General features: G+C 35.7%; 1 protein-coding gene across 7 annotated transcripts in view; it reads left to right on the top strand.

Annotated features, from left to right (window-relative positions):
- The window catches only part of CEP78 (centrosomal protein 78), a 52,834-nt gene that overhangs the window by 5,029 nt on the left and 20,969 nt on the right, over positions 1-26,836 (top strand). For 2 of the 7 annotated variants that reach the window (XR_005240460.2, XM_037998533.2), the window contains exons 4-16: positions 790-893; positions 2,551-2,725; positions 5,717-5,830; positions 7,352-7,416; positions 7,819-7,930; positions 10,961-11,099; positions 12,267-12,312; positions 13,944-14,072; positions 20,869-20,946; positions 22,109-22,275; positions 23,323-23,494; positions 23,806-23,853; positions 24,392-24,650. Coding sequence is in view for 6 of the 7 variants with exons in the window: in XM_037998533.2 (XP_037854461.2) it covers positions 790-893; positions 2,551-2,725; positions 5,717-5,830; positions 7,352-7,416; positions 7,819-7,930; positions 10,961-11,099; positions 12,267-12,312; positions 13,944-14,072; positions 20,869-20,946; positions 22,109-22,275; positions 23,323-23,494; positions 23,806-23,853; positions 24,392-24,650 (1,608 nt within the window). In the remaining variant the exon portion in view is untranslated. Of the gene's footprint in view, positions 1-789; positions 894-2,550; positions 2,726-5,716; positions 5,831-7,351; positions 7,417-7,818; positions 7,931-10,960; positions 11,100-12,266; positions 12,313-13,943; positions 14,073-20,868; positions 20,947-22,108; positions 22,276-23,322; positions 23,495-23,805; positions 23,854-24,391; positions 25,015-26,836 lie in introns of those variants that run through there. The other 5 variants (XM_007969552.3, XM_007969551.3, XM_007969555.3 and 2 more) reach the window with 5 other exon arrangements.

Genomic DNA, 26,836 nt, shown 5'->3' with positions numbered 1-26,836 from the left:
TGCACTCCAGCCTGGGCGATAGAGCAAGACTCCGTCTAAAAAGAAAAAAAAAAAGTAAAGAGAAAAATCATCATTATTTTAAATAATTAAAACATATATACAATCAATTTTAATGCGCTGTGGTATGTTCCAAAATAGGAAATATAGGCAAAGTGCTGTATGGGAGCATATAAAAGGCTGGCAGACTCGGGGAAGGGGGTGGGGTGTTGGAAATAATCACAGAAGGTGACTGTTGGTTGGGATCCTGAAGTCTTGACCTGTGTTCATTGTGTGGAATAGTGGTCTGGAGGGGTAAGGAAGCCTGCATTTCAATTTGAGGGAGCAGAGAGTTTAAAGACCTCTGTCTTTTATTGTTCTAGTACATTAGGTGCTCTAGTGTAGCACCTAATAAAATTCTGGGTTTATAGTCGACACTGAATTGTTGGTTGATAACAGATTGAGGTCTGCTGTTGGAAATGAAAATAGGAAGAGTTTTATGTTTTTTATGTTTTTCTTTCAGATGTCTCAAAAAGTGTGTAGAACTGTACTGTGGTCTGGAGTAAGGTTGCAATATTCAGTCTATTCAGTTTTGGGATCTAAATAGAATTGAGCTATTGCAATAAACTGGAGTAACACTTTGTTACTGACATATTTTAGAATGGACCAATCAGTTGCCTAGGTAGATTGTAGATAGTGATTTTAAGAATACAACTATAAAATAGAAAAGATGCAAGAAGAGCAAATAAATCAAGATTGACTAGGTTGTATAGACTCTTCGTCTTATTGTATATGGTTTTTTTTCCATTTTAGTTATTTGTCAAGGTATAAAGAGCTCTATCACTCTTAAGACAGTCAACTTCACAGGATGTAATCTGACATGGCAGGGAGCAGATCACATGGCCAAGATCTTAAAGGTAACTTTATGTTCCAACTTTCATGAAAATGTGTTATATGATTGCCACACATTAATATTTTGATACAAGACAGCAGTTATTTTTGTCTTTTGATACATACAGGGATTGCAGTTTTAGTTTTGTTTAAAGAATATGACCAATTTTCAGCCTGGAGTTCTACCATTTAGTAAAAGTAGTATGCTTAATCTTAGAAATAGGAGATCTAAAACATAATAATTATGTTTTTCTGAAATATGGTTTGTAAAACAATAATTTAAAAGGTGTCTTAACAACTTTATAGTGGTTATTACTACTGTATTTAGGATAAAATTACATAATAATGTGACGTGAAGCCTTTTTAGTAATTTGATGGTATAGACCAGGGGTAGTCAAACTATGGCCTGTGGACCAAATCTAGCCTATGATCTGTTTTTGTAAATAAAGTTTTGAAACATAGTCATGCACATTTGTTTACATATTAACTATTGCTACACCCTACACTAGGAGAGTTGAGTCGCTGCAAAAGAAACTATATGACCCAAAGAGCTGAAAATGTTCACTTTGGGGCCTCTACAGCCCAGGCCCACTCTCCCTGGGATAGATAATGGTTACACATGTGGATTCTGAAGCCAGATGGCCTAGGTTAAAACCCAAGCTCTCTCCCATTTAATAACTTGTGACCATGGGCAAATTACTTAACCTCTCTGTGCCTCACTTTTCTCATCCGTAAAATGTGTATAGTAAGAAAACCTGTGTCTATCATTCTTAGGATTTAATGACCTAATGTGTATAAAATAGTGCCTGGCTATCTAAGTGTTTGCTGTTATTTCCTCTTATTGCTTTTATACAGTTATTATGAATAGCAAATGACACAATTTTCATTTGACAGAGTCATAGGAACTTTGAATCTTCTGTTGTTTTAGAATGTAATAAGATTTTTTTTCTCTTAAAATCAGTGTTCCCTGTTACCAAAATTTACTTTATGGATATAGAGAAGTGATTATGTCTTTAAGATAGTACCTGTGGTTAAAACTCAAACCACCAATTTTCTAAGGCATATCAACCTTGCTTTGTATATTCTAGGCCTCGAAATTTGGTGTGCATACCTTAAGAAATATGTGAGATCCCTTGGGTTAGGAGAAGAAAATATTAACCTCTATATTTTTATATCATTTAAAAAATATCTGTTGTTTCTGTTTGGTTTGTAATATACATAAAATATGTATGTAGAACTTCCTGTATATAGTTTATTAATAAATAACATATATGTGTAATGTTTACTTGTGGGATGTCCAGTCAAGTGTTTAGAGACCACTAGAGGACAGAACGATATAGTTTAGAGGCTCGGCAATGATAGAATTTAGAACCAATACCTTCACTTGGTGTGTAAAGAAAATAAAATTCTTAGAAGTTAACTAAGTTGTCAGTTTACGCAAAGTAATCAGTAACAGGTCGTTAGTGGTTAGGGTCACACAGCTAGTCAGTGGCAGACTAGGATCTGGGTCACTGGACTCCTCACTCGAAATCTACTATTTAATCAGTCTCTCAGATTAACCCACCTGGCATATGTACCTGGTGTGTGTGTAAAACTCTGATGTAATCAGCTGTACTTGGTTCCTTTTAGTGTTCCTATCTCTTTATTCAAGTGTATTAATTTCATCTTATTAAATCTTTAAAGTATCAGACCATGAGAAGGCATGAAGAAACCTGGGCTGAGAGTCTTCGCTATAGGAGACCTGATCTTGACTGTATGGCTGGCTTAAGACGTATCACATTGAATTGCAACACACTCATTGGTGACCTAGGTGCAAGTGCTTTTGCAGACTCTCTCAGTGAGGATTTATGGCTGAGAGGTAAGTTAAATGAACTTGTAAGATGGAAAATATTGAATTTTTTGATATTAAATATGCTTCACTCTTGGCATAGTAATGTTGTCCTAAGGTTTTTAAAAAAGCCTCTTTTTTCTAATAGGTTTTATTTTGCTTTTAAGCCTTTATGAAAGTTACATATATTCTTTATAGAAGATACCAAGTAACAAAAAAATAATACTACATATAATCTCAATGCCTAGAGATAAACTGTTCATTTTGGTATGTATACTTTTAGTATTGTTTTTTCCTGCACATGTATTTGTGTGCTTAGAGTTACAAGAACAGAACTATAGTGCACTTACCATTTTGTAACCCTGCTTTTTTTATTTAATGATGTATCACGTAGTACTCTATTACATTGAGGCACAATAGTTTAATTCCCTGCTATTTGATATTAGACAGTTTATGCTTTTCCCCTATTATAAACAACTCTGTAGTAAACTCCTTATGTATACATCTCTGTGTCCATTGAAGTTACTTTTGTTTTTTGGAGACAGGGTCTTTCTCTGTTGCCCAGGCTGGAGTGCAGTGGCGTAATCATACCACACTGTAGCCTTAAACTCCTGGTTCAAGTGTCCTCCCACTTTACCCTCCTGAGTAGCTGGGACTACAGGGGCACACCACCACGCCAGGCTAATTTTTGTATTTTTGTGGAGACATGGTCTTGCTGTGTTGCCCAGGTTGGTCTCAAACTCCTGGGCTCAAGCAGTTCTCTCGCCTTGGCCTCCCAAAAGTACTGGATTTCAGGCACGAGCCACTGCGCCCAGCCTGAAGTTACTTCTGTAGGATAAATTACTAAAGTCGAGTAACTCAGTATAATGTATTTCTTAAAGACTTTTGATACATGTCACCAAATTGCCTTCCAGAAATGCTGTGCCATATTATAGTCTCATAAATGCTGGATTGTGTCTATTTTAAAACCTTAAACTTTACAGAAATGAGAACTCCCTGCTTTTTCTTTTTTAACGCAAATGGGATTGCTCTGTGAATTTTATCACTTTTTTCACTCAGTATAGCATATCTTAAATCAATAAGTTTACATTTACCGTATCATTTTTAGTGCCTCTTCAGAGTTCCATTATGTTAATATGCCATAGTACACTTAGCTTATTCATTCCTATTAGATATATAAGCTATTTCCAATTTATCATTGTTATAAACAGTACTTTAATACGTGTCCTTGTCCGTGTCTCTTACTATTTCCTTCTGGCAAATTCTTAGAAGGAGAGTTGCTGTGTTAACAGAGTCTGCACATTTTAAGGGTTTTTAAAAAATGTGACCTTCACCAATCTGATAGAAGCATGATCACATTTAATTGTTTTAGTTTATATTCATTTGATTTACTAGTGAGATTTACTGGCTATTTTTATTAATTTAGCTAGTTGTATAATTGCACCCTATGCTCATTCTTCTGCAGCAAGAGTTTGTAAAGGTTGTACCATATTCTATCAGATCCATATATCTGACTTATTTCTGTGTGTCTTGTGGTGTCTTAGTTAGGGCTTCATAGAATATTCTATGATACTGTGTTATAGAAGCATATAACAATTATATTCTAGGTGACTTAAAGAGAAGGCATTCATTTCTCACAGTTCTGGAGGCTGGGAAGCCCAAGATCCAGATGCCAGTAGATAGGTGTCAGGTGAGGGCATTCTCCCTAGCTTATGGAAGGCTTTTGTATCCTCAAATGGTGGTGAGAGAGAGCTGTAGTCTCTTTTTTTTTTTTTCTTATAAGGACTTTAATCCCATGAGGGCTCCACTCTCAAGACCTCAGCTAAACCTAACTACCTCTCAAAGGCCCCACTTCCTAATACTACTACCCTGTTGGGGGTTAGGGTTTCAATATGCATTTTTGGGGAATACAGACATGTAGTCCATAACATGAGGTTTTGAAAGACTTCAGTTATTTTAATGTAATGGTATACATGGTGCTTTTGTGCTGATGTAATCTTTTTTTATACCTGTACTTTTGCGATAATCCTTTTGGGTTTAAATGAGTAGATTGTTCAGCTTCAGTGTTACTAGTATTCATGAGCATTTGTTTAGTTCTTTGACCTTTTACTTGAGGGAGAGTTCGTGACCATCATTTTTTCCTGATAGGTTTTTAGTATATAATCTCTATTCACACATTCTTTGCATTCATTATTTCTATCCCCTTAGAGTTCTTTCTTTGTCATTTTTATTCTGAAACTAACAGTTCTTACATTTTTCTATTTTCTTTTCCCTTTTTTAATGTCATTTTTTGAGAGTCACTTGGAGTTTGAATTTGAATTTGATGATGAATCTAGTGCAATTTCTGAGCTCCACCCAGTTTTTGCCTATGAGGTTTACACTGTCACTAGCGTTCTTGTTAATTATGAACAGATATTCATCCTGTGATATTTTATATAGAGTTATTTTTCAACTCTGTAATCGTAAAACATGTTGGATAATTTATTGGTACTAAAGGGAGGGTAATCATGGCACATTTAAGAAGAGGGTTTCTTTTTTGTATTGTGTGTATGCATGCGGTTTTCTATTTTTTATTTTTTCAATACCCGAGATTGAAAACTGGCCATGAGTAGTCTTGGGCAGGAGTCTCCCAGGTGTGATTAAGTGGGAGTTGTCTGTATGTTAAATCTGTATAGAATTGGCTGGGAGAGGTGGCTCATGCCTGTAATCTCAGCACTTTGGGAGGCCAAGGCAGGCGGATCACGAGGTCAGGCGATTGAGACCATCCTGGCTAACATGGTGAAACCCTGTTTCTACTAAAAATACAAAAAAATCAGCCGTGCGTGGTGGCGGGCACCTGTAGTCCCAGCTACTCGGGAGTCTGAGGCAGGAGAATGGTGTGAATGCGGGAGGCGGAGCTTGCAGTGAGCCGAGATAGCACCACTGCATTCCAGCCTGGGCAACAGAGCGAGACTCCATCTCAAAAAAAAAAAAAAAAATCTATATAGAATTAGCAAGTGACCTTTTGTCTTTTATTGAAAGCTCTTGACCTGCAGCAGTGCGGCCTCACCAATGAAGGAGCAAAGGCTTTGCTAGAGGCCCTTGAAACCAATACAACTCTGGTCGTTCTGGATATAAGAAAAAATCCACTCATTGGTATGTCACTACAGTATTTTTTATTGACTAACAAATAGCAAAACAAAAATAATTTCTCATGTATTGACAGTTTTGAAAACATAATGTGTTTGCTTTCCTAATCTTACTCTTTTCTAATCTTGCACTTACGTTTTTAGTAGATAATTTACTGATGAAAAGAGTTATACTTATATTGCTCTTGGCTGCTACTCTGAATAGGAGTGAACCTAGATAATAAATCTGCTTCCACCAAGTGCATTATTTTCTTCCTGTAGAACTTCTGAATTTTTGGAAATAGTATTTCATTCATTTGTTGATTTGACAAGTAATTTTTGAATTCTTCTATCTGCTAGATACTGGTTTAGGCACTAAACATGTAGCAGTAAACCACCTAGACAAAGTCTTGGTCTTTTAGAGCTTATATTCTAGTGGGGGAGTTATATCAGAACTCAGATAGGTAATGTAATTTAGATAGTAGGAAGTGCAAAAATACCTTAAGGTAAGAAGACAAATGGGGACAGGTGGGACTATATTAGATAGGTTTGTTAGGAGACAGCTTCACAAAAAAGTGACATTTGAGCAGAGACCTGATTAGGAGAGGAACAAGCCATGAAAGATGCAGATAAAGTACATTCCAGTGATGAGGAAGCAGTGAATATATAGGTACATAGGTGGCAGGGTGGATGAAGTATTTAAGGAAAAGCAAGAAGGCCAACATGGTGGGAGCACTGAGTGAGGAAGAGCCTGGTACGCTGCGAAGTCAGACAACTAGCCAGGGGCCTGATCTTGTAAGGTTTGAAGGTCACAGTAAGGACTTAGATAATTCTAAATGAGCTGAAAACCATGGGAGGATTTTGAGCTGGTAAGGGTTATATTCCAAGTAGTAATTCAATCAGATGACTTAATGTGGAGAGTAGACTTGTAGGGGGCTATAAAAGGGAAAGAGGGAGATCAGTTAGGAGACTCACACTGATCCAAGTTAGAGATGGCTGTGGCTTCGCTTAGGGTGGAAGATTGGAGGTGGTAAAAAGTGATTGAAGCAGGGTGTAGCTAACAAGACTTGTGGGGTATAAAGGAAATAATAATTTTCTTTTCAAGTCCTAGATGATTTTGCATACAACTGGGTGGTACTGTTTATAGAGAAAAGGAGGCTGTGGAGAAGAGCAGCTTTGGGGGTGCATCATGACTTTGATTTGTGTATATTTGGTGCCTTTTAGGCATCTAAGTATCTGGACAGTGTCTAGGCTTTTGATTTCCTATTCCAAGGTATCTAAAGCTATTTTAGTTCCAAAGTGTTTACATTTGATCTTTGCTGCTGCCAGAATAGTAGCCATAGGGACAATATGCATGTTGGCATACTTTATTTTGTTTTTGAGGAAGAAGTTAGAATAATCAAAGGGGGAAAAGATATATAATTACATTATATGGAATTCATATTTAATTTCATGGGAAAAGCAATAATTAGTTGGCTTTTGTTTTTAAATGGGAATAGCCACTCATTGGGAAACAATTACTATAATTTCAATTTTTATTTTACTTTAGATCATTCTATGATGAAAGCAGTTATCAAAAAAGTTCTTCAGAATGGAAGCAGTGCTAAATCAGAGGTATATCATGTTTTATTTCTCTAGAAATAATTCTTATTTAATTGCTTTTCTTCTGGGATCTCACTATATTGCCCAATCTGGCCTTAAACTCCTGAGCTCAAGTGATCTTCCCCCTTCCCAGCTTCCTAGGTAGCTAGGATTCTAGGTATATACCACTGTACCCAGCTTTTTGTCTGTTTTTAATAAAATGAAACTATTAAGGCACTTTTCTGCCATCTTAAATTTACAGTCAAATCAAATGTCTTTTCTGTTTTTGGAAATACCGTACGATTCTTTAATTTTGGGTGCCAGAACTGCTGATTGCAAACCTTTTATTAATTTAGAATATCTTAACAATTTCCATTTAAGATCTAACCCTCATAAATGATCTGTAACTGAAATGTAGTGTTTATTCTCTTTTAGTACCAGTGGATAACTTCTCCATCAGTGAAGGAACCATCCAAAACTGCTAAACAGAAAAAGAGAACTATAATTCTAGGAAGTGGTCACAAAGGAAAAGCTACTATTAGAATTGGTAACCTTTTTGGTCTTGGCTTTTTAATGCTACTAGTGTTCTAGTGTGTTAAAATTAAAATCTCTTCTCATTTATGATATTGACGGTAACAACCAATTTTGACTCTGTGCATATTATGAGGACTATAATTATTCTGATTATGAGAATTTATGGAATGTAGAAATAGTAAATGAATCATTAGGAAAAGGATGCTAGTGCTTCCATTTTAAAAATTACCCTTATTTGTTTTTCATACAATATTCATGATTTTGGATATGTTTTCTGATTGATGATTACTTCTGATAGTTTGCAGTTGAAATTTGGGATGCACTTTGATGACAGTTTTAGCAGCAGTGCTTTTGTATGATTTTGTTGTTGTTAATGAAGAATTATCCTTTTATACTATAGAAAACAAAATCTCTTCCCAGTTTCCTTTTTTCCCTTGTTTCCTCCTCCTTCCTTGCAAATTCTTACCCAAAGTTGTTGAATCAGGTAGCACCTTGCTTCTTTCAATGATGAGAAAACCTTAAAATGTATGTAATCCTTATAAAACAATACTGCAGGTAAGTTTATTACCCAGAGATGGAACATTTTAGACAAACATTCCGTAAATGTTTGCTATTTATAGTTTATTTAATCTGCCAAATAACAGTCTAGAATTTTGAAATTGTCTATAATTTTGTGACCAAGAGTAATGAAAAAAAACTTTATTAACTCTTTATCAACTAATGGCATAAATTTCACATTCCCCTGAATATATAAATTTGGTATAATCTAGTTCTGATATTTTCATATTGTTTTTAAAGAGTCTTTAACTTTTATTTTCTAGAACACATTATCTTTAGTCATAAGTAGCCTTTTTTTACTGATAAGAATGAGTGACAGTGGAATAAGTTAAGCCAAATCTAATATGAAAGTGACCTTTTCTTATAAGTAACTTTGAATTTTGAAACAGTAAAACCATGAAGACTAATACAGAGGAAACAAAATAATTTTTTTATGTTTATAATCTGCCAGTTTCCCAGAAAAAGGTTTGTGGTGACTTTAGTTACATACCCTGTACATTAAGATCACCAAACAATTAATGCCAGATAATCTTTTATTTGGATGCTACTTGAAATTTTTAAAAGATATCACTTGACAATATCACTGAACTGTATGCTTAAAAATGGCTAAGATGTAAAACAATTTAACATAAAATATAAAACATTGGAAATTCTATAATTTTGGTAGCTAGTGGTATATAACTGGACATCATTGAATGAGAATTAAAAAATCTTTTTTCTTAGCATGATTAAAGAAATTGGAAATGTGACTGAAGTTTATAAGCTCACTGAGCTATTTTAAGAGTGACTTTATTTCTTGGGCTTTTTTTGTATTTGCCTCAGTTATTTGGAGACACAGAGGTAAGCCAAATCAGTGTCTGGCTATGTATTTAATAGTTAGGTGTCAGTGAGTGTAGGGGTTATATAATTTATGTAAATTATGTTACATTCATATTGCAATTACGTGTGCAGACAGAAGATAGGAAACTTCCACTATAATTTTTTTCATCATCTAACAAGATAAGTAAATTAGTTTGGTTTTAACTAAAATTTCTGTTTGTGGCCGGGCACGGTGGCTCACGCCTGTAATCCCAGCACTTTGGGAGGCCGAGGTGGGTGGATTGCCTAAACACAGGAGTTGGAGACCAGCCTGGGCAACTTTACTAAAATACAAAAAATTAGCTGAGTGTGGTGGTGTGCACCTGTAATCCCAGCTTCTCGGGAGACTGAGGCAGAAGAATTGCTTGAACCTGGGAGGTGGAGGTTGCAGTGAGCCAAGATTGTGCCATTGCACTCCAGCCTGGGTGACAGAGTGAGACTCCTCCAAAAAAAAAGAAAATTATATTTGCATTACTTTCTACACACACCACAAACAATACACAGGAACATTTTTTTGGGATAATTATATTAATAACAGCACACAATGAACTGAGCTTCTATATATTTTAAGAGGTATATAAATTTGTCCAGAGAAATGGCACAACATGATGTGGAGATTATCAATAAGCTACACTATGGGAAATATTTGTCCTGTCTTACCACATACACGTTCTTGTAGATGCTGTCCTAAAGCTGCTAAAGTAGGTTTTACATAGTAAAATAGATTGGAAGGATAAATATAAAACCATTTTAATAAACTTGTATTGTTTGTTCTCAGCGATATCAGAAACATATATTTAAATGTGAATTTTAATATATAATTTGTTTTAAATAGAATATTAATAGGTCTAGCTTTTGCTACCAAATGTTTCGTAAAAAGATACTTGACTCTTTAATACTGAAATGTAGGATAAGACTTTATGCTTCATTCTTTCATCCAATAGGTTTCATGTGTTTCTTTTGTATTCTATAAAAGCAAATGAACACTGAAGGTGGACAGACATACAGGCGGCAACATTGACTCACCTACTACCCAGCTATCTTCAGTCTTACAACTTGGATAGTTTTTACATTATAAAATTAGTCCAGCTACCTTCACTCTTACAACTTGGATAATTTTTCCATGATAAAATTAATCTCAAATTGAAATTTTGGTCCAATTCAGAAGGTTCTGCTTGGTAGGAGTCATGGGTATATCTATGTTCTGTCCTTGAGATTCAGGAATGCCAAAAATATTCTGAGATTAATAACTTAATATTTCTGCATAATGCAAAATGAAGTGTATCACATATAATCTTTCATTCCTTGGGTTACATGTTTTATTTACTTTTTCATGCTCTGCATGTCTCATATTGAAGTTATATTTTAGTTAAAGTGATAACTTGTTACTCTAGACAACTTATATTTTTATATATTTTTTACTTATATTTAAATATATTAAAAATACATTTATTCTTATATTTATTAGTGGCCTATGTAAAAAGATATTTACAAATTGATCCTGATTTAATGGCCTTGGTATCATTGTCAGATGCCCATTGGTATTCTTTTAAGATTATGCACATGTGTTAATTAATCTGTAGACCTTTAGTGCATCTTGATTCTTTCTTTTTAACACTTTCTCAAGTAGGATTGGCTACAAAGAAACCTGTAAGTAGTGGCAGAAAACACTCCCTTGGTAAAGAATATTATGCGCCCGCACCTCTACCACCTGGTGTGTCTGGTTTCTTGCCATGGCGTACTGCAGAACGTGCAAAAAGGCACAGGTAGGGTATTTTTATTTCCTATCTTTTAGGATAAAAATGGGATTCAAAATTCTTTATTTTGGAGCTTCTATTATGTGAGAGTTCTCTGCTTATGTCTATAGGGTAAAAATGACTCATGTGGCTTCTGCCTCATGAATCCTTTAAGGAAGAAAAACAAAAAATAATCTTAAGTAGGGTTTCAAGTTATTAAGTGTCACAGCAAGCTGTATCCTTGTGGGAGTCCAGAGGAAACTGAAATTATCTCCAGTTGTGCAAGTGAGGAAAGGTTTCATTTAAAGCATGTGCAGTTAAACCAAGTCCTATAGGACAGAAATAGGAATTTGGATATTTAAGTTTGGGGAAAGGGCATTGTAAAGCATAGGAGAGTGTTGATTAGACTTAATCTAACTCAGCCAACTGGCCTAACTCATTTTAGTGAATCATATTTTGTGAATCAAACCAGATATAACTAGTTTTAGCCAGTTACCTAGGGGGTAGCTATTCATAGTAATTTTTGTCAGAAGAATGTTTTTAAAATGTTATACTATAATTTTATGCTTAATAATTAGATTACTGTAAGTTATTTTCAAATGACTTTTAGTATTCAAGAAATTGGAGATTAACAATTGCTTAAGAAGACAAAGAGAATTGATTTTAAATAGGACTGGAAATAGGTGCTATGTGAAATATCTGTTCAGTTGCTCAGATTAAATTGAATATGTATAATCTTTATTAGGCAACTGATGACTATACTTATTTCACAACTGGTAATGTGAATTATTATTGCATAAACAGTATTGCTGAGGCCCTGGTCTTTACACTTTCATTTAATAACTGCAGTTTCATATCTTCTTGAGATACTTACTAATTTCAAGTCCCATCTTGGTCACAAGGAGTTGTGAATTAGTGAACAATTAATATCACCAGTTAAAGAAGTTAAATTGGAAATCTGAACCATCTGAAACATAAGAACTACATGCATCTTCAGAGACTTATCCCAAAGCCATTCTGCTAAATTGTTCGATTTTCTCCATAGCAGAGTTTTCCAGGCCCTTATCTGGAGGTGATTTTTTTCTATGCACAGTTATGTATGGATAGTCTACATAATACTAGCAAGTGTTATTACCTAGTGTTAGCTGGTGGTGTATTTACATCAAAATATAACTTAATTTATCAATATCTCTTTAGGGGTTTCCCATTAATCAAAACACGTGATATATATAATCAGTTGCAGGTACGTAGTTACCGTGTTTATAATACATAGGGGGTTGGAATGGGAAGGGTGGAAGATCATTCTCTGTGCTCTTTAAACTGAATAGAGTTTTACAAAAACATTTCCCTCCCTGAAGTAAATTCATTTAAAATTTTCTGGGTTCTCCCAGTGCCACAGTATAATCGTGTGGATATGTCACACAATGGAGGCCTTGTGGTGTCATCTGTGTAGACAGGAAGTCATTTCTCTGGGTCTGCAAATTAGCCGTTGCCCCCAGTGAAACAAATTTGACCACCATTTCTCACCCGACACATGGAGTTATCATAGTCAAGAATGTCCTTAAGTTTAAAAGAAATGTTTTTTGGGGATACATATTTTATATATATATAAAAATATATATAAATTATATGTATATATAAACATATAAATTATATATAAATAAATATATATATATAAATTATATATAAATGTATATAAAAATTCCAGATTCTAAAGCCAAAACAAAGCAATTAGTCCTAAAGCCTCTGCTTTCTCAGAGTTTTTCTTCCTCCCTTGTCAGGATCAAACACATTCCCTGTCATTCTGCATCATGGTATTAGAGCAAGCCAGTTCTTTCAGAGTATCAGGTTTTGCTTTTCAGTTGTTTTTAGAGACTGTAATTTCTCTGTAAAAGGTAGCACTACTGAGATGAAGGAGCACCTGTGTGTCGGTACTGCTCCTTGCATAGCCAAAAGTATGGGCGTGCATCTCATTCTACCATCTAGGATTTTCAGGTACTGCAGGATTTATGCTTGTAGTAGATACTGCATTCTCGTGACTTCTCTTCTGTACAGTTATGTATCCCGGCACTCTTCTTTTTGATCTGTGGACTTTTTATGGGATTGTGACACAGTCAATTTTGAAATATTTGGAAACATCATATTGAACAACATTCCAGTGGCATTGAAACTTGACAGGAGAATTGCATTGTTATTACAGTAGTTTTGGCTTAAGAATGAGGAAAAGAGGTTTTTGATGTCTCAGTTTTAGTTGCGTGCATGTATTTGGTTAATTTTTTTTTTAATTCTAGTTTTTTATTTTGTAGAGACAGGGTCTTGCTATGTTGCCCAGTCTGGTCTTGAACTCCTGACTTCAAGCAGGCCTCCTGCCTTGGCCTCCCATAGTGCTGGGATTACAGACCATTCTAGTGTTTATTATTCACAGTGTAAATTATTCTTCCAATTCTTTGTGAGGCCTCCACTGATGGATTTTTTCTCCTAAAAATCATACTTTCTTTAAGACTCTGTGTGTGATGGTAGAGAATAAATTTCTCATCTGCAGTTGATCTGAGAAAAAATGTTTACCCTGCCTCCTCGCTTGGTTTATGTGAAAAAAGTGTAATAAAATAATATAGGTTCTTTTCAGAAAGATTTTATTTAAGAAAAAAAAATATGGGCGATTCCAGTATTAATTATAAACCTTGTTTGAGAGAATTATTTCAGTGACATAGCAAGAATAGTGTCTTTTTACTTTGTTATTGATTGTGTTAAGGAATAGTGATAGACATTTATAGAGAATGACTTAACACTTCAGAAAGATCACTTTGATTAGATGTCCTTTAGTATTTGGTATTTGGTTTATATTATTATACAATCTTGTCCTCTTTCTTTAAGCAACCAGGTTTTCCTGTGACTGTGACAGTAGAGAGTCCTTCATCCTCTGAAATTGAAGAGGTTGATGATTCTTCAGAGAGTGTTCATGAAGTGCCTGAGAAAACTAGCATAAAACAAGAAGCATTACAGGTACAAAGCTATCACTTTAAAGATATGGAGAAGACTATTTCAAACTCTAGTTAGTTTCTGGTGAAAACTTGATTATGCACTGGAGAGCTTGCATGGGAATCCTTCTATCTCATATCCCTTTAATGGTTCTTTATCATAGAACAAGGTAAAAGGGAGAACATCTGTACTCTAAGAAATAAAAATTGAAACATGTCATCAGTAATCTATTTTCCTTTCCTTAGAATCATAGAATATTAGATTTAGGGAAGGCCTTAATGATCATAAGATAAACTCGAAGAAATTAAGCCCTGAATGAATGTAACCAGCTGATTTAGGGCTCTTTGGGAGGCCTTAACTTTTTTGTGTGTGCTAGGAAGTCCACAATTAATTTTTTAGAATTAATATAATTTTCTTTTATATAAACTTAGAAATATAGAAGTAATTATCCCTTTTTTATATGCTTACATTTAGCTTATAAACAACAGGAATTTATGTCTCACAGTTCTGGAGGCAGGAGAGTCTAAGATCAAGGCTCAGGCAGATTTGATGTCTGGCAAGGGCCAGCTTTCTGGTTCATAGACGGCTTTTCACCATGTCCTCACATGGTGGAAGGGCAGTTGTCTTATTTTTATGTGATTATGGAAATCACTTTTTGATTTTCAAAAAAATGAAGCCTGATTTTCGTTTTTAAAATTAAAATTAATAGTATTTATATAGAGAAATTTTAAGATAATTGTAAAAACGATAGAACATTAGAGGGAAAAATTTATAGATTATGTAGAATTGTCCCTATTATAAATGAGCACCTATAGTTTGTAGCACCTAAGTGGTTTATTGCTAAGTTCCAGAGGAAAAACAAAATCCTAGAATGTCTCATTCATGTTCATTATTGTTTTAAATGTGTTGTATTTATTTTCTTCACCAGGGGATTAGGAAATTGTATTCTAAAAGTGATTATAGCCACTGAGGAAACCAAGAAGGTTACAAAATATAACTTGGGAATTTCTGATTCAAGAGGCACTGAGAATTTTCTCAGTTCTTTTCTATTTTAAGAACTCTTTAAAATGATGTTATCAAAATTTCTAACACATGTAAGCCTACAATAATCAAGAGAATTGAAGAGATTTCAACTTATTTTTGAAATACAGACGACAGATGGAAATGAGTATGAAACCGAAGCAGTAGAACAGAGGAAAACCATTGCCTAGAATATGCACAGGGGAAGCCTACAGCTCAGAGGGAACCTAATCCCTACTCCAGAAACGGCTCCATACACAGATATGCATATAGGAAAAAGGAAGGGAACTAGAAACGTGACTAACATAGAGGGAGCTCCTTGACAGTGTGTATGTGGAAGAGTTGACTCCCAGCCTTACTTGCACTCTCCTGAAATGAGATCATTTGACTTTGAAAAACAGTAAAGTAACTGGGGAGAACTAGGGTAGATAGTATGGATTTTGCACCCTAGAAAAGGGTAGCTGAGGATATCCTGCCATACTGGCTACCCACTTCTTCATGCATAGGAAAAGCCAGTCATCAGCTCCCAGTGATCCTCTGCTCCCTTATTCTTAAATTGAAAGTAACCATGGTTCACCTGATAGTTGAGTAAAACTCACAACATGACAAGGAAAATAAAAGATGAAAAATATGTCCTGGTAGGACCAGAGCTAATTAAGAGAACAAAAATACTTTAAGAAAAAACCCTACTTAACATCCTTAGGTTTGTTAAGTACAAGTATGAAAGATACAGCGCCTGTAAAAAAGAAATAGGGTGTTGGGAGGCTGAGGCTGGCGGATCACGAGGCCAGGAGCTTTAGATCGTCTTGGCTAATACAGTGAAACTCTGTCTCTACTAAAAATACAAAAAAAAAAAAAAAAAAAAAAAAGAGCCAGGCATGGTGGCGCGCGCCTGTAATCCCAGCTACTCGAGAGGCTGAGGCAGGAGAATGGCGTGAACCCAGGAGGCGGATCTTGCAGTGAGCCCAGATAGTGCCACTGCACTCCAGCCTGGGCGACTGAGTGAGACTTCGTCTCAAAAGAAAAAACAAGAAAAAAAGAAAGAAATAGGGTGTTGTTTAAAAAGGAATACCAGAAAGCAAGGGCGGTCACTTGGAAATTATAATGGTTAAAATAAATTCAGTAGGAATTAAGGAAATTTCTCAGAACAGAAGGGCAGGAGTGGAAAATATGACAGAAATCCTATGGTAGTGAGTTGCATCTAGGAAGTCTAACATGTTACTGTAAGAAATATCAGAGGACAGAAAAAAATGGATAGAAGGAATTACAAAAAAAAAATGATAAAGTTTGCCTCAGACAGACACATATAAGTAGACAGTCTTCATTGTAAAATTTCAAGATACTGAGAAAAGAAAGAAATTCCCAAGAGAAAAATACCAGTCACCTAAAAAACAATAAAAACCAGACTTTATTATACTTCTCATCAGCTACCATGGATCCTGGAATTAGAAAGATACCTCCAAAGTTTTAAAATAATTGTCAACCTGGAGTTTCCCATCCAGCCAAACTGTCAATCGTTAAGTTGGGGCTGAATGGGACATTTGGACCTCCTGTGCTACACTTTTTCTTGTTATTTGAAAACATAGTCCATCAAAATGAGGGTATAAACCAAGAAGAAAGATAATAGGATATCAGGGATCAGTGGTTTCAATGTGGAGAGCAGTGGGTCTGGATTTGAGAGGCTTCCACTGGTTGTGCGACTCAGAGCTTAAATCCTATCAGATTGGCAAAAAATAAAATTTTGTATTGGCAGGTATTGTAGACCTGGAGTGTAATAAGAATCTTCCACCCTGCTTATATTGAAAGTATAAGTCAGCATACCTACTTTGGAAAGCATTTAGCATTGTCTGTCAATTGAAAGTATATAAATACCTTGTGACCCAACAAGTCATCCAAGGGTACATGAACCAGAAAAACAGGTGCAAAAGGGTCCACGTGCATTATTTGTAATAGCCCAACCTGAAAACAACCTAAATGTCCATTAAGAATTAAAAATTAGATTGTATTTGTACAGTGAGAAAACTATAAAAGTAATAAAATTGAATGAACAAGAGCTACAGGCAACAACAGATGAATTGTGAAGAACAATGTTGAAAGAAAGAAGATACAGAAGTCTGCATTCGCTATGATTTTCTTTGCATAAAGTTAGAAGTAGGCAAAACTGGATTGTTAGGGATGCATGCATAGAAAGGAAATGATCATTAGGAAAATAAGGATGGTGTTTAATTCTAGGGGGAGGAGAGGGGCTTGTGATGAGTAGAAGATATGGGGGATTTCAGAGATACTGGCTGGTTGTACTTGCAAACTTGGGTTTATGGCTACATGAGTATTCCCTGATAGTGTGCTTTATGTATTTTTCAGTATGTTTAGCATATTTTGCAATAAAAAACCTGCTTAAAGAAATGGTTGCCTCTGGGAAACTGTATGTATGAGTGAGGAGGAGACGATTAACTTCCATTTTAAGCTCTTCTCTACTAATTCTATTTGTATGTTTATTCATTTTGCATTGATTGAACATACTGTGTATACACCAGGCACTCTTCTCAGTTTTATATGTGTGTTAATTAATTTACTCCTTTCAAGAGCCCTGTGATACATGAATTTATCTCCATTTTATAGATGAGGAAATTAAGACCTAGAGTTATTGAACTTGCCCAAGGTTATACAGCTGATGGGTAAGGCCAGAACTTTGCCTCAGAGAATCTGAATTTCCAAAAAAAACCTAAACGAGAAATTTAAGTACTAATTAGTAAGCAAAGAAATGCACATTTAAGGAAGACAGTAACCTTAAAACTATTAGAGAAAAACGCACATTCTGTCTTTAACACACACATAAATCTTATATTGGCAGGGATTTTCTCTATTCAGCAATTATTTATTGGTTGTCTGCTTTGTGGTAGACCCAGATGCTGGGGATAAACAATGAAATATACTACCTTCTCTTGAATATCTTGTACTTTAAGTGGGAAGGTAAGCCAACAGTTAGAGTAGAGGTGATATATCCAAGTGATAGACTGTTTCATTGCCAGTAGCAGTATAAAATCTTAGAAATCTTTCGAAAAGCAATTTGGATGTAAGTATTGCAAAGCCTTAAAAATGTTTATTTGCTTTGACCTAAAATTCCTTTTTTATTAATTTATTGCAAGAAAATTATTCTAAATATGGGAGAACAAAGCCTTCATGCTTAAAAGTGGTTATTTTATCTTATAATGTTGAAAAGTTGGAAACAGTCTTGTTAGCCATAAAGGAATGATTACATGAACTAATAAGCTGGCTCAGTGGAATATTTTGTAGCCCACTAAAAAAGTCAAAGTTGGCCAGGCGCGGTGGCTCACGCCTGTAATCCTAGCACTTTGGGAGGCTGAGGCAGGCGGATCACGAGGTCAGGAGATCGAGACCATCCTGGCTAACATGGTGAAACCCCATCTTTACTAAAAATACAAAAAATTAGCCAGGCTTGTTGGTGGGCACCTGTAGTCCCAGCTACTCGGGCGGCTGAGGCAGGAGAATGGCGTGAACCCAGTAGGTGGAGCTTGCAGTGAGCTAAGATTGGGCCACTGTACTCCAGCCTGGGTGACAGAGCGAGACTCCGTCTCAAGGAAAAAAAAAAAAAAAGTCAAAGTTATGAGTTCTCTGATTCAATGTTAAATGGAAGAATGTCTAACATAAAATTGGATATACAGTCTTCCCTCAGTTTACTGAGGTTATTATTCCATGACTCCATCCTCCAGCATATACCCAAATCCATGCATGCATGCTCAGGCCCCACAGTTGGCCTGTGGAACCAGGGTATATAAAAAGTCAGTCCTCCGTATGAGGTTTTGCGTAAGAGAATACTGTATTTTTTTTTTTTTTTTTTTTTGAGACAGAATCTTGCTCTGTCGCCAAGCCTGGAGTGCAGTGGCCCAGTCTCGGCTCACTGCAACCTCTGCCTCCCGGGTTCAAGTGAATCTCCTGCCTCAGCCTCCCGAGTAGCTGGGATTACAGGTGCGCAACACCACACCCAGCTAATTTTTATATTTTTTGTAGAGATGGGGTTTCACCATGTTGGCCTCTATCTCCTGACCTCATGATCCACCCGCCTCGGCCTCCCAAAGTGCTGGGATTACAGGTGTGAGCCACCGTGCCCGGCCAGAACACTGTTTTTGATCTGCATTTGGTTGAAAAAAAATCTGCATATAATGAGCCTGCATACTTCAAGCCCTTGATGTTCAAGGGTTGTTGTACAGTATAACATTTGATATTTCTGGGATTGCGTTCCAGAAAAAAAATCAAGTCTTCCATGTATAGAAGGGAGGAAGAGGAGCAGCTGTCAGGGAGGAAAATTACTACAACTCTTTATCATTAGTCGTTTTTAAGTAGTGGAATGTTAAGTGATTTTATTTTCTAATTGTTTCGTTTCATATTTCCTTATTTTCTTTAAGGAGCGTGAATTACTCTTCAAAGGAATACTGAGGAGGGTGCTTTCATAAAAATGTAACATTGTGTTCTCACTTCCTCCACTAGAGGGAGAAACAATTTCATGTAATTGTGCTTTGATGTGATTTTTGGAACTAGGAATGTAGGATTTTAGTCTTCTTTCTCCATTTGTGATAAATTTTTTGCTTATTTGCATGTTTGGTTAGAAGTTCTTTGATAACAGTTCTAAATATTAAAACCATGATGTAAATAGTAAGTAGAGGAATTTTGCAAGTTGTTTTTCCTTTTTCCCATAAAAACTTGGTGGGCTTTAACTGATAATGAAACATTAAAGAATTTGTAGTTATTAGGGCATTTACTGATTTTTCAAACGTGTTCTGAGTGTAAAAATACATGCCTTTTGAGAAAATTTTTGAAAATCGTGAAAAACATTGAGGGAAATAAAAACCACCTCTGCATGGTACACACACCTGGTATTTTGTAATTTGCCCTTTTATCTTAAAAAGATATCAGAATATTTTGTCACATCATTGAATGCTCTTCCACATCAGAGAATCTTACTTAGCTTATGGACCATCTCCCAAGAAAAACGACCTTCATTAACTCTGGTTAAGACCCGTATCATTGTTTTTATTGGCTCCATAGAACATTTCATCATGTGCTTTTTTTTTTTTTTTTTTTTTTTTTTTTTAGCAATCACAATTTGGAGGCTTTTAGTTACAGTCCTGTGACATTATGTTGGTAGATAAATCTTCGTCCGCATGTTTGGTGATTTCCTTAGGGTAAATTCCCAGACATAGAATTGGTAGTATTTACTAAAGATGACTCCAGAAAGTGGTACCAATTTCCTTTCCTAACGTAGGTATATAGTAGAGTTCCTTCCCTCACTCTGGAGGGAATTGGAGAATCTTCATCATGTCTAATTCCTTTTGTATTTCAATCTTTACCAGAAAGAGGCCTGTCCCTTTTAATTGATTACTTGATTTTTAATTTGCTGTTAAATAATTCAGATGTGTTAAGTGTGTTACTAGGGCTTCCTATTACAATGGATCCACAAATAAGAATAGCATTTCTTTTTCATAGCCTTAATTTTTATTTCTGACTCAATAAACATATGTGTATGCCTTCTATGGTGAGCTATCACAAATTTATTTTGGAAAGAGTGGGATTTAAATAAATCTGTAATGTGAGAATTTGATATGTTTTTGGTAATTAATTTCCCTAGCGTGGTATGATATTATACAGGCAGTACGTTGTAATCCTGATATCTGAGTTCACTTCTGGCTCTGTCCCTAAACACTTGGTGAGCTCAACAGCTGGAAGAGTTTTGGGGATCATATTGGGAATTAATTACAATATTTACTTTATTACTTAATACTAGGAAAAACTGGAGGAGTGCCTAAAGCAGTTAAAGGAGGAAAGAGTGATAAGGCTTAAGGCTGATAAGCGAGTCAGTGAGGTAAATAAAAGTTTTTTTACCTTTTGAGAGTTTTTTTGTTTTGGTTTTGGTTTAACTTTAACTCATACATATATCCATACATTTTATAAACTTTAAAGTGAGACAATACAGTATATTGCAAATTGGTCACACTGTGTTAATGTTTGTATTTACTTATATTTGGTGATCGTGTGATCTGTATTCCAAAAAGCATGTTTTTTAAAAATGTAAAACTTGTAGTTTGTTTTCTTTTCCTGTACTTTTGTATGACTGGAGCTTATTTTCTGTTCATAATGCATCAATTCAAGAATGCATTTATTAGGCTTATACTGATATACAATTACATAAAAGATGGGGATGAGACTATCTACTGATGGTGAATTAGGAAAATGAGTAAATAAGGTAAAAGATAATGGAAAACTGGTAAGAATGCACTGAAAGATAAAAATCTATACCATGAGGACTAAATTAGGTGAATGTGCATAAGAGCAGGGCATAAGCTAGAACGTTCTATGTAACTATATTATTACAAAGCAAGTTTAAGGAGGAATTTTTGAAAGTATATGCATTGGTTTGGAAGACAGTTAATCATTCAGTAAAGGTTGAGCACCTGATTGTATAAGGCAAAAGGTGCATTGTGAACACAGTGACCTTTCTGAGAAATACCAGAGTTAGACTTACGTGTAAATAGATGATAAAGGGGGATGGTGTGCAGGAGAGTACATATTTTCAAGAAGCAAAGGGGGAATATTGGTAATTTTACAGTTAGTAAATTGGGTCTGAAATAGGACTTTTACATTTATTAAGTATTTTACTGGCAAAAATTAGTTCTTAACGGCCAAATTGTAATATGCTTACTCTTTATTTCATTGTCTAATTTGAGGGAAACCTTACACAGCTAATTTTTAAATATAGAATGATCCAGGTATATGTTTAACCTGTTAGAAATGTGATGTTTTTGAAAGATCATTAATGAAATACTGTTTATATTGTTTATGTAGGAGGTTTTGCCAGTTATCTCCGGGTTTTGATTGTTACGTAATATGGTCTGCCTTTACTGGTGGAGAGTTAGATTAACTGCAAATTAATTGCATTTTTAAAATGTTTTATTTTAGTTTCATAAAAACTATTTTGGTGATAATGAGAGAAAATCATGTCACACATTTTCAATCTTCTTTTATAGCTGGAACATGAAAATGCCCAGTTAAGAAATATAAATTTCTCTCTGTCTGAAGCCCTTCATGCACAGTCATTGACAAATATGATCCTGGATGATGAAGGTGTTTTGGGCAGCATTGAGAATTCTTTTCAGAAGTTTCATGCTTTTTTGGATCTCCTTAAAGATGCTGGGTTAGTTATTTTCTCCCTATGACATTCGTCCCTCCATGACTTTAACGGTGTTTTGCTGAGGAACTTGAGCAATTTTTATAGCTTCCTGAAGTCATATTTACTGTGTAACTATAAGTAATACACTTGATTTTTTAAATGTGGAATTAATTTTAAAAGAAATGCGAAATGACAAACCTGCCTTGGTTGAGGGCCCAATATGAAAGAGTAAACTTATCTGGCTTGGTGGTTTGCATCTGTAATCCCAGCTACTTGGGAGGCTGAGGCAGGAGGATCACTGGAGCCCAGGAATTCAAGGTTAGCTTGAGCAACATAGCAAGACCCCCATCTCTTAAAAAAAAGAGTAAGCTGTAGATAGAGTAATTGGTTAAGGGTAATTCTTGTTAAAGACTAAATTGAAGGTAGTTTTAATTGAAAGTGTTCAGGAATGTATAGGAATTTTTCTTTTATTCACTTTGCTTGTTAAATAAATTTGAATTTAAATTAACTTTGTCTTAGACATTAAAATTGTTATTAATCTGTAGGGTAGATATAGATAGAGATATGGATCAGTGGTCCTCAACCAAGAATGATTTTGCTAAAAGAAGATACTGAAAGAGAGAGTTGGAGATAGATAATTGATAGAGTTATGTTTTGTAGGTGAACGGTTTGGTGAGGGAAGGAACAAACATTCTTGAGGACTGGAGGAAAGGTGGTATAGATGTGTAGGGATGAAGGTGAGAGGCAGTAGGTATGCGGTAGGAAATGCGGCTTCTACTGAGACAGTATGTAAAATAGGGAATAAGTAAGGAAATGAAGTCAAGAGGTATCTAATACATTGTTGGGGGAAGAAACAGTGCCTAAAGGATTCTACGATCTGATTTGGTTCATCTCAGAGGATAAATATGGGAAGGTCTGAGAAACTGGGAGGGATGGGGGTGTGGTCTGGAGTAGGATAATGGGTTTTAAGATTTTAGAAGTATTTCATGGTCATAGATTCTGGGAAATGTAAGCTGTTCTTATGTGATTCTAGTAATCCTTGCCTTTTCCTCCTTTTCTTCTCTTGACCAGGCTTGGGCAGCTTGCCACAATGGCTGGGATAGATCAGTCAGATTTTCAATTACTAGGTCATCCCCAGATGACTTCTACTGTTAGTAATCCACCTAAAGAAGAAAAGAAGGCACTTGAAGATGAAAAACCAGAACCAAAGCAGAATGCCCTAGGGCAGATGCAAAATATTCAGGTAAGTGAATAGAACAGAACTTAGTGATTCTACAAGTGATTAGCAAAAAAGGGAATTACTAAGTGAGAAAAGAATAATGATCTGTTCACATACTCGGGGACCAGAAGCATCTTTGGGGTCCTTTCCAAGACTGAGATTAGTAAGTTTGTGCCCATTTCATTATATTGTATTGTTGTAAATAAAAAATAAGAAAGTTCTTTTGAAAATTTATGATTTAAAGTAGACTATCCTCAGTGAAGAAATGAAAGATTAGAGAAAATATTTTAAATTTTAAATTTTATAAATGTCTATTCTATTCATATTTCATCTAGGTTTCTATTTGTATGCAGTCAGCTTACAATGAAGGAACACTAATGAAGGTACAAGTACTGATATAGATAATTTTTCAGAATAAGTAATTCATATATAACAAACAGGCAGTATATTATACATGTCATCTAGTATGGAAATGGGAGGGGCAAACTTGTCTGCCACAGGAATCCCCTGCTGCTTTTCCTCTGGCCTTACTTGGAGCCCCCATCTCCCATGTCAGCCAGTCTCAGACTGGTCTTGGCAACTGACAACTTGAAAACTCAGTCTGCTTACAAATTGGATACTGCTTACATATGTGTAGAGGATAGGAAAGAAATTAATTTTCTTATAGAATAAAGTTCTATTTTTTTTAATGAGGGAGCGACAAATTAGTAATAATTACGCAAAACACAAAAGTCTGAAAAGGTGCTGGACCTACCTCTGGATATAGCTAAGTTGAGTTGGTAATCACTTGGCAAGATATAATTAGGCGAAAAATGACCTGGAAATCTTCTAAGATCACAGAATAACATTGATGTTTTGAACTTGACTTTTTAATGGATGGCTTTGTTCGTCACTAAATTTTTGTTTTGTTTTTCCTTCTAGTTTCAGAAAATTACAGGAGATGCTAGAATTCCTTTGCCTCTTGACTCCTTCCCTGTCCCAGTTTCTACTCCAGAGACCTTAGGAACTTCCAACGACAACCTGGGAGTCCCAGCCACTGAGCAGCGGCAGGAGTCTTTTGAGGGATTCATTGCTAGAACGTGTTCTCCTTTACCAGATGCGACTTCTGGAACTGGAAGTCAAAGAAAAGAAGAGGAGTTGTCCAGAAATAGCAGATCTTCAGAGAAAAAGACCAAAACAGGTGAATATACCAAAAAACACTCTGGTAAGAAACACCCTGGAAAGGACCTACATTCCTGCTCTGACTCTCCTGAAAACCGGAAAAGCAAAGGAACTGGGGAAACTAGTTCTTTGGTTAATGAACCAATTAAAAGTAGGTCTTTGAAAAAATCTGTTTCTGTCAAGAAAGAAAATAGAATAGTGACTGTTTCATCCAAGACAAATAAAAGTAAATCCAGTCCACTAGAACATTCTGAAAGTGATACTCTTGGATCTGATTTTGAATTTCAAGAAAGCATCCATTCTCTATCACACCTTTCATACGACTAAATCTTTTGAAATTATGTTTTTGCCTTTAAATTTTAATAAATTTTCTTATGTTTTTATTATGGCATATGGTGTCTTAAAATATAGGATTGGAAGCCACTAAAGGAAGATTTCTCTGTACTTTTTATTATAATGAAATTTTTGGTCTATTTTTCCCTTTGATAGTTTACAACGTTCATTCAGCAATTGTTTACTGAGGGGCTAGTATGTATAATATCATTCTGGGTGCTATGGCTTTCAGCAGTGGACAAAACAAAGCCTTTACTCTCAAGGAACTAATATTCTGTGGAGGGAGAAAACAGAACAACAAAGGAGAGTGTGATGAATAGCAAGGGATGGGAGTGAATAAATGGAATAATTTTACCATTTGGTTAAATGTGGAAATAAATATATATCACATGGCCAGAAGCCATTGACATATTCTAATATATAACCAGAGCAGCAAACATGTCTAGATGCTTAAGCATGTTCGTGGATTATAGCAACCCTATAAGATAGGGAACTATTAATATTATTATGCCCATCTTATAGATGGGGAGTCTGAGGAGACAGATTATGTGAATTGCCCAAAGTTGCACAGCTGTAAATAGGTGGTAGGGCTGGGATCTGAACCAGAACCCATACTTTCAGCAGCCACCGTGTTTGACTGTTAAGAGAGGAACCACTTAAGGAAGATTCCAAGAAAAAAGCCAATGAACACTGTAAGTAGAAAAGAGTGGCGCTATCAGAAAGCACACCTGGGTTGAATTTTTTAAAGGCAGAGTTAGTAGGAGTACGGACATAAATCTTTGGAGTAAATATCCCTCCCTGGTAAAATATGCATAGGTAAGTCCTTTCCTACAACCAGACTATGACTTGAGAGATGAGATGAGAGAAAAGCTGGAGTGTTGGATTTCTTCTGGATGGTCTTGCCTGATTGTTATCAAAAGGGCTACTACAATACTACTGAGTTCATTAATCATGGATTGACTATTATGGGAATGAAACAATGAACAAGATGTAATCTTGGCCTTTTAACAGTCGGGTGAAGGGGAGACACACAAGCAGATGGTGTAATACTGTATATTACGTTCTATGGTGGGAATGCTGAGGGAGTTTAGTCAATGTTTGGGGAAAAAGGAGGAGAGCAGTGGGGCCAAGAAAGGCCAACTAAAGAGACCAAAGGTCATGTTTATTTCTAAGCTAAGTCTCAAAGGACGAGTTAGAGGTTGGTGAATAAGGAGATGAAGGGGAAAGATACTCAGGGCAGAGGGAATAGCATGAGCAGAAGTACAGAGCCGTAAGTGTGAGTATGTGTGTTTGAGGAACCACAAACACAAGTAGTTGAGAGTTACCGAAATGTCATCAGGCACTGGCAGATGTCGCTCAAGGAGGCAGCTAGGGGAACGAGATTGGGTTTTATAATCCACATTGCATGGAGCTGGTTCTTTTTCTTCAGTAAATAATGAGCTAGTAAAGAATGGAAATGGTATGCTCAGGCTTGCATTTAAGATCATTAGCTTTAGGCTGATACATTAAAGAAGTATGGAGATCAGTTTTCCACACTCTTCTGAAGAGCGTTTGTCTTTGATTTGTCAGTGGGACTTATCTTTCCACTTCTTCTCCTACTGAAATAATTTTTAGACAAACGTAAAGGAGACCCCTCGCATAAATAGAATTAGGCAGGTTTCTTTCTTTCTTTTTTTTTTTTTTTTGTCTTTTGAGACGGAGTTTTGCTCTGTCGCCCAGGCTGGAGTGCAGTGGTGCAACGTTGGCTCACTGCAAGCTCCGTCTCAGCCTCCTGAGTAGCTGGGACTACAGGCACCCGCCACCATGCCCAGCTAATTTTTTGTGTTTTTGGTGGAGATGGGGTTTCACCATGTTAGCCAGGATGGTATCGAT

Source organism: Chlorocebus sabaeus, chromosome 12 (assembly GCF_047675955.1).
Source record: "Chlorocebus sabaeus isolate Y175 chromosome 12, mChlSab1.0.hap1, whole genome shotgun sequence".
Lineage (NCBI taxonomy): Eukaryota > Metazoa > Chordata > Mammalia > Primates > Cercopithecidae > Chlorocebus > Chlorocebus sabaeus.
The sequence above is the reverse complement of the archived record's forward strand: the minus strand, read 5'-3'. Positions and strand labels throughout refer to the sequence as shown.